The sequence below is a fragment of the Phodopus roborovskii genome, unplaced genomic scaffold (assembly GCF_943737965.1).
Source record: "Phodopus roborovskii unplaced genomic scaffold, PHOROB, whole genome shotgun sequence".
In the NCBI taxonomy this organism is placed as follows: Eukaryota; Metazoa; Chordata; class Mammalia; order Rodentia; family Cricetidae; genus Phodopus; species Phodopus roborovskii.
In genome coordinates, this window is record NW_026126627.1 from 177,669 (window position 1) to 186,138 (window position 8,470).

The 8,470-nt window shown below is 43.1% G+C and overlaps 1 protein-coding gene across 6 annotated transcripts in view; it reads right to left on the bottom strand.

Annotated features, from left to right (window-relative positions):
* Positions 1–7,207, bottom strand: part of Pdxdc1 (pyridoxal dependent decarboxylase domain containing 1) — a 63,564-nt gene extending 56,357 nt beyond the window's left edge. For 4 of the 6 annotated variants that reach the window (XR_007835911.1, XM_051206724.1, XM_051206722.1 and 1 more), the window contains exon 1: positions 6,852–7,094. Coding sequence is in view for 5 of the 6 variants with exons in the window: in XM_051206724.1 (XP_051062681.1) it covers positions 6,852–6,872 (21 nt within the window). In the remaining variant the exon portion in view is untranslated. Of the gene's footprint in view, positions 1–6,851 lie in introns of all 6 variants that reach the window. The other 2 variants (XM_051206725.1, XM_051206723.1) reach the window with 1 other exon arrangement.
* Positions 7,208–8,470: the final 1,263 nt, after the last annotated feature.

The following is an 8,470-nucleotide window of genomic DNA, read 5'->3' on the forward strand; positions in this document are numbered from 1 at the left end:
AAGATGGCCGAATGGTAAAGATGCCTGCTGCATGCTTGACAGCTCCAGAACCCCCACTGTGGAAATTAAGGATTTCCATCCTCTGACTTATACAGGCATGCCAAACAACCCCCACTAGAAACTAAAAACCAAAAAGACAACTCTTCCTATGTTTGAGTGTGTCTGTGAAGTCATATAATTATTCATTCATAAAAATTATAATATCCAGTTTCAAAGCAATAATGTTAATTGTTGACAAGGTGTGACTACTAGTATTTAACCTTGCAAATTCGTGAGCAGGCAAGGAATGTAAAAGAGCAAAATATACAACAAAGTGATAAAAATCTGTAAAGCTAAAGAAAAAAACAATAACATTAGACACCAAACATCAGTCACAGATAGTAGTGTATGGAGGTATAAGAAAGGCATCAGTGGTGGTTTGAGTGACATGTCCCCCAGAGTCTATGACATTTGAATATTTGGTCCCCAATTGATAGTCCTACTGGTGAACCCATTAAGAGATATGGCTATGCTGGAGGAAGTATGAAATGGGGACAAGATCTGAGGTCTTCAAGTCTCCTGCCATTCCTATTTGACTCTTTATTTCCTATCTGAGATGTGTACTCTCAGCCTCCAACTCCAGCTGCCTCCAACTCCAGCTGCTTTGACTGCTGCCTGCTGTCCCTGCCATTATGGGTCCTAACCCTCTGGAAGTATAAACCCCAAATAAACCAAGGTGTCCTTGTCATGGCGTTTTATCACAACAACAAAAAAGTAACTAATAAAGCATCCAAATCACCATCAAAGATACACAGAAATTGAGACATCCAAGTCTAAACTACATACAAACACACAGAGAGATTCCCCTCATCCCCCAGAAACCAGATTCTAAAAACCATCACTTAGACATTATGTCATGAATACTACCTTCCAAATAGTACACTAAGAAAAAGATCACAGCAGGAAAGTTCTTGTTTATCTGGAATCACACTGGCATACCTGCACCTACTCTCTCACACATACAATAACAACAACAACAACAACAAACCCACACAAAAACAATTTTAAAAATACCCCAAATACCCTCTTCTTCAAAACTCCTGAACAGCCATCATCTTCATTTCTTTACTGCTTTCTACTCCTTCTCACACAATGATTTATTTAAAAATATACACCTAGTAGCCTATTGTGATGCGCGTTCCTGTAATATCAGCACATGGAAGGTTGGAAAAAGTAAAGTTTGAAGCCCACTTGGACTACATGGCAAGATCTCATCTCAAAAAAACAAAATGAAGTAAAAATGCTGTCCTTCATTATACCATAACCCCACAGGAATCACAACTTATTCACCTCTTGTCTCCAGCACTCAGCACTGGATTCTCACCTTCAACTAATAAGAATGTACAAATCAAAACAGATTTCTGCTTTAAGTGAAAACATACAACATTCCATCTAAGCTATAATGTAATTCACAACCCTAACTATAGCATCAGGACTGGGGGTGGGAGGAGAGTACCAAAAGCTCTGCCATGAACACCTCTGCAATCCAGAATAAATCAGAATCACCAAAGCCACATGCTTCTTTACTTGTTGAGACAGTTCCTATGTAGCCCTTTCAGTCCTGGAACTCAGTATGTAGACCAGGCTGGCCTCAGGCTCACAGAGATCCACCTGCCTCTGCCATCTGAGTGCTAGGATTAAAGATATGTGCCACCATGCCCAGCCAAGGCCATACATTTTTAGGAGCAGATCTCTAAAATAGCAAATCCCATCTGTCTACTTTGATACCCTGCAAAGGGAATAATTTACTCCCATAGCTACTAGGCACCTGTATACAAAATCCTCACTTTGAATGAGAGCTAAAAATGTCAGCCCAACACATCTACACAGAAATCCCTCTACACTATGTGAAAGAGTGGGCTCTGTCACAGTACACACAGAAATCAATCATATTAAACTTGCCTCATTGGGATTCCTATGCTTTAAAAAAAATTTTTTTTTAAAGATTTGTCATTTTTATTTATGTGTATATGTATGAGGCTAAATAAATTTAAGAATACACATGTATATAGGTACCTTTGAAAGCCAGAGGTTATCAGTCAGTTCCCCTGAACTAGAGTTTCAGGCCATTGTGAGCCACACACAACAATGAGTGCTGGGAGCCAAATCCAGGCCCACTACAAAGGCAGCAGTCACTCCTAGAGCACTAAGCCTTCTCTGCAGCCCCTTTCTCACGCTTTTTAAAGGCAGACATAAAAGTTCTGGCCACCCTTGTCAATAAGGTTCAAAGTGTTCTATTCACACTGCTTTTGTTCTTCTTTATAAGCTTCAGCTGTAAAATATTTTTTCTTTTCAAATCAGACTCAAAAGAGAAATGGTCAGTTTAGGGTAAAGACACAGAAAACAAAGTACCCACAAGTCCCCAGTACTGCACAAAGCTTTTTGTGTAATGACACATGTTTGTAGCCCCAGCACTTAGGAAGTGAAGCTAGACCATGAGTTTAGGGTAATCCTTGGTTACACAGTGATATCCTGTCTCAGAGACAATCAAAACCAAACAAGCAACAGTGGACTTAGGTAAAAAACAGAGTGAAGGTGCCTCTTTCAGAGATAAGCAGCTCTAACAAGCACCCAGCTCTACTGTATTGGTGACTGAAATGGTCTAACCCTGTGCTGCTTTATATGGCAGCCACATGCCATATATGTCTGTTGAGCACTAGAAATATGGTTAATACAGTAGGGAAATGAATTGTTAATTCTGCTTGATTTCAGGCCATCTAGATTTAAGCCGTCAAGTTTAACTAGTGGCTCCCTAACTGAACAGCAGCTCTGAGTTGTCAGTTAATGATTCCCAACCACAGGCAATTCCACCCACCCAATCTGGAGCCATTTCTAATTGTAACAGCTGTGAGTGTACTGCTAGAATCTAGTGGATGAGGACCAGGGATTCTGTTAAACATGCTACACTGCAATGAACCTCCCACACATAATAATCAGTTGACACAAATATCAGTAATTGAGAAGTTTGAGAAAGGCTGCCCTGAGTTTGTTCAAGGGTGGAGTTAAAGCAAACACAAAACAAATTGCAATACACCTTGTATAAACAGAATATCCGGGAAGAATGACATTTTTCATTCAACATGAAAAGGTTTAAAGCGGCAAGACAATATTGAAATGTTAATAAATGAATATGGTCTCTCACACTTCCTGTGCTAGTACTGACTTGAATATTAACATAATATTAAAATTATTATCCAGGACCTTTTGTTGTTTTTCAATTATTTTTCTTTTTTATTTATGTGTACATTGTGTGCCTGTATGCATGCCATGTCTGTGCAAGTACTTTCTGAAGCCAGAAGAGGGTGTCAGATCCTCTGAAGCTGTAGTTACAGGTGATCAAAAGTCATCTTGGATCCTCTGAAGGAGCCGTGCATACTCCTAACCACTAAGTTCTCTAGCTCTTGCATGTTGCATGTTGAACACAATAAAGTGCTAGAAGATACCGACCCACTTAAATTTTTTTTCAGATTTATTTTACATGTTATGGGTTTTCTGCCAGCATGTTCTTACATGCCTGGTGCCTGAGGAGGCCAGAAAAAGGTGCTGGATTCCAAGGAGGTGGAGGTACAGACAATTGTGAGTCACCATGTGGGTGCTGGGAATCGAACCTATTAAGATCAACAGTGCTCTTAACCACTAAACCACCTCTCCAGCCACCTAACCCCTTTTATTTGGCAGATTTACTTATAAAGAACTATTCTCAGAGAAACTTCAGTTGTTCTCAGTCCCTCTTTCTACTCTCCTAGTTTGAATTCCTTGTTTCTTCAATTAGCCAATCTGGTACGGAGTCTTCACTCATTTCAGATACCACTGTAAAAGAAAACCAAATTAAGATAAGGAAAGAGACTGTCCTGTCAGACTAGCAAGTTTGCATATTACCTCAAGAAAAAGCAGGGGTACAGAGTTATAGTTTGATCAAAAGACATGTATGGAGTGATTCTGAGTGAGAATCACTACATCCTAGAGCAGTGGGGTTTTTTTGTTTTGGTTTGGTTTGGTTTGGTTTTTTGAGACAGGGTTTCTCCGTGTAGCCCTGGCTGTCCTGGAACTCTATCTGTAGACCAGGCTGGCCTTGAACTCAGAGAGATCCACCTGCCTCTGCCTCCTGCACAAGCTGGGATTAAAGGCCTTCGACACCACTGCCTGGCTGAGCAGTAGTTCTTAACCTCCCTAATGCTGCAACCCTTTAATATAGTTCCTCATGTTGTGGTAACCTCCAACCATAAAATAATTTCATTAGTACTTCATAACCATAACTGTGTTACTGTTATAAACTGAAATGTAAATATCTGATATGCGGGATATGTAATATTCTATTCCTGTGGTGTCACGACCCACAGGTTGAGAATCACTATTCTAGAGGATGTGATATGGAAGTTTCAGAGGATAAATATTAAATAACATTGTGGTTTCCATGGCTCTATAAATTATGCATGGATCAGATGAAACAGAACCATTCAGGAACTACTCAAACAGCTCTCAAATTTTTATTAGAAATATAGAATCTAGCCCAAATTAGCTTATTCCTCAAAGAAACAGCAACAACAGACATAATTCAATGTTTCACTTTAATCCAAACTGTTTTCCAGAACACAGTCATCTAAATCTTATTACATCAAAGCCTTTCCTACCCATTTATCATTAACAGAAAGTATTCATTATATCTGAAATGCTCTATTAATTCATAGAATGTAAAAACAAGAACCCTAGCTTTTTTTTCCTCCAAGACAGGATTTCTCTGGGTAGTACTGGCTGTCCTAGAACTCACTCTATAGACCAAGCTGGCTTTGAAGTCACAAGAGATCTGCCTGTTTCTATCTCCCCAGTGTTTCAATTAAAGGTGTGCGCCGCTGCTGCCACCACCACCCTTTGAGCCCTAATTTTAAAACAAAACTTATATTTATAATTTTCACACTAGCCTAAGGCAGGGACTTCCAGCCCACACATTCTGAATTCCTCAAAGTTCAGTGCAATTTAAGTTCCATCCCTCTGGCATGCTGGAGTTTTCAGGACCTCGATCTTTGGAAGGTTTAAAATATTTTATCATCACTTAATACTCAGAAAAATACCATTTACAGTAGGATTCCTACCCACTTTTAGTTTTCAGATATTCTCAGAAGATTGTCTCAGTTCTTTCAAGTTTCTAATGGAATGACATAAAGCCTTATTATGAAATGAAAAACACAGGACATTTTTAGCATTATTTTGTATTCAACTACTAGAGTACACACATGATCTCAACCAGTTTTCTCAGCATCTGCATTGCTGATATTGATATTTGGAACTGTCCTGTGCAAAAGAGGATATTCAACAGTATTCTCTGGTTCTTCCTACTAGGTCCTAGCAGTACCTATCTTGGGACATTCTAGTCTAAAACAGCTTCAGAAACTACCAAATATTCCCTGGGGAACAAGCCTAACCTAGAGTTGAGACTCTCCACTCTTGAGTGAAACTCATGGTACCAAAAAGTAAATACTGTTAATCAAAAGAACCAAGAAAAAAAAAAAGTATCTTCTTCCCTGATTGCTTTCCAACCCCCCCCAATTTATGCTAAATTGCTGAGGAGCAAGATATGCCACTGTGACATCTGGCTCAATTTCTACAATTACTACCTTCAACTCCCCAGTGACAAGTGAACACAACTACAACAGCTGCTTCTTTGAAAAGGAAATTCCAAGCCAGGCATGATGGCACACTCCTGTAATCCCAGCAGTTTTTTGGGGGGATGAAGGGGGACAGAGGCAGGAGAATCACTTTAAGTTTGAGGTCAGCCTGGTCTATAGTGAGTTACAGACTAGCCAGGGTTACTTCACAAGATGGGAGGTGGGGGTGGAGAAACAGAGAGAGGGGAGAGAGGGAGAGATAGAGCCTGAGAAGGGTGGTGGTGGTGGTGTAAAAACTGGGTTTACATCACATAGGACAAAGCAAATTTTCAAGAAGGGACATAGAGAAAAAGGCTTCGAGGACAGAGTGTTAGGCACTAAAAGCAGGGTCCATGAAGAAACCCAAGCACCTGTTCTCATTTGCCTGTCCTCCCAAAGTGGGAACAATTAGAATCCATTAAACAAGCTAGAGCAGTCAGCCAGGTCCATCAAGTGGCTGTTGCCCCAAGGGGTAAACAAGGTAAAAGGCAAGTTCCCCTGGACTTGAGGTTGACCTGAAGGCCTCTAATGGTTGTCAGAGAGAGGAACGTTGTAAGACCCCCCCCACCCGAAATAAACTCCCCATTTACGGAATACCCACCCCTTTGTGGATCCTAGGGGTTCTAGCCCAAGGTTCTCAGACAACAGCATCAGCATCACGTGGGGAACTTGTTAAACTCAAGCTGAGTCCCCGCCCACCACAGTTTAAGACTAGAGGCTGCAAAGCCATTGGAAGGGGGCGGGAATCGAGGCAGTGTTCCTCTATGTATTTTGGGTCCTGCATTTTTTTTTTTTTTTACCAAGGTCCCCAGGTGATTCTTACTCCCGCCAAAGTTCATAATTTGTCTCCTAACTTGGAAAGCACTGTGGCTTTGCAGTGAGCTCCGTGACAACTAGGGCTTCTTTTCGTGAGCCACTGGGGCCCACACCGATTGCTCCTGTCATCCCACAGGGCCAGCGCCGGTTCAGGCCCAGCCCCAAGCCGAGCCTCCGCGAAGCCAAGGCCGGCTCCAACAGCGCCGGGCTCACATCCCTCAGCCACTCCGCCCGTGACATAGCCAGGCCCGGGCTGGAAGCCCTCCTCCAGCGAGGCTCCTTAGCCCCCGCCCCCTTCCCCACCGGGAAACAGAGATCCGGGGCCGTGGCTCCACCCGATCCCTCCGTACCGACCTTCTCCAGAGACGCGTCCATGGCTGAGGCGTCCAGCGAAATAGCCGCGGCGCCGGGCTCTACTTCCGCCTCTCGCGGCCCGAAGCGGTTTCCACGCTGGCAGCGCTGACGTCCCCAGAGCCCGCAGCCGGCGGGGCGGAGAAGAGGAGGAGCTGCCCCGCGGCGCGGCCGGCAGGGACCCTGCGGCTTGATGAAGGCGGGGCGAGATCGGTCGGGCTGGGCGGGGGCTCCCTGGGCGGAGCCTCCCAGGCTTCCGTACTCGGGCGTCACGCCGGCTGGTCCTAACGCTACCAGGTGGAGGTAACCTAGCCAATGGGGCGAACCAAAATCAACTTTGCCAGAAGCCTGTTGCGACCATCGAGGAAGAACTATAATAATCACAATGTGTCATACACTATGTAAAATCGTACCGACTCGCCAGTACTTCCAGAGTCAAGCTTCCAAGTTCTCCGCTGTCAACACCCGTCAGGAATGGAATAGTCCATTTACCTGCGAAGCCCTCCCTTGCGCATGCGCAGGATGACGGGTACGGCGCGTTCCAGGTATTTTGTGAGGTTGAGTCATGGATTCTTCAGGAAATGAAGTTGAGACCGCTGGTCTGGCGTCCTTCCTCATGTCACAATGATGGCTTTGTCGGGGGATGGGTAATAGTAATGACAATGATAATGATAGGTCTGTTGCCTTTCCATTTTATATCACACCAGCCTTTTGATATGGAGATCATTATTATCCGTGTTAGGGATTAGTCCCCAACACCGCAGCAGTACGCCCTTCCCTTCAGTCCCGCTAGGTGGAGGTGGTACGTTTTGAGAGAGTAGCAGCGGGCATGGTTGGTTTTTCTACATCGCTGGACTACTGAGGGATAGCTGAAATGGAGTCTGCCATTGTTGTGGTCAGTGAAACTTCTGGCCAGAATACTAATGATGATACTAAAAGCCGCAATGCTGTTCCTACCCTCCTGGTTTTACGCATCGCCTCTCAAGCCTGGGCCGTTGGCAGTATAGTAGTAATTTATCTCTTCGAGGTCTTTACTTTGCATTTGATAACTGGCCTGCTTGTGTTAATAAAAGTATTTCCTAGCAAAGGAAGTCATATATATTTTGCTTTAGAATGGGAAAACTAGTAACTCGACAAAGAACCGTTTAAAAAAAAAAGAATGATAAATGGTACCCGTCAAAGACTGAAAAATTGAATATGCTCCTGCTTGAGTAAAACAACGTGTTATGAAATTTCCGTTTAGAAAAGTCGAAAGAATTGCAGTGAACAACCATGTCCCTACTAGCTAGATTACCCAGTTACCATTTTCTGACATTTGTTGTGATCACATATGTATTCAGATAACCATCCATTGATACATGTGTTAATATACTTATTACACCTCAATGTTATTAAAGACTCAGCTTTTAGGCATAAGCGCAAGGATCACCCCGCAAGAGTTGGGAGACCACTCTAGGATACATATCGAATGCCAAACCTGTCATAGCTACTTAATGTCAGCCCTATCCAAACAAAACAGAACTAAGGGGCCAGCTGGAAAAGTAGTTGCCACTGACCACCTGAGTTTGATCCCTGGAACCTATATGATGGGTGGGAAGAATCAACTTCTGTCATGCAAGTTG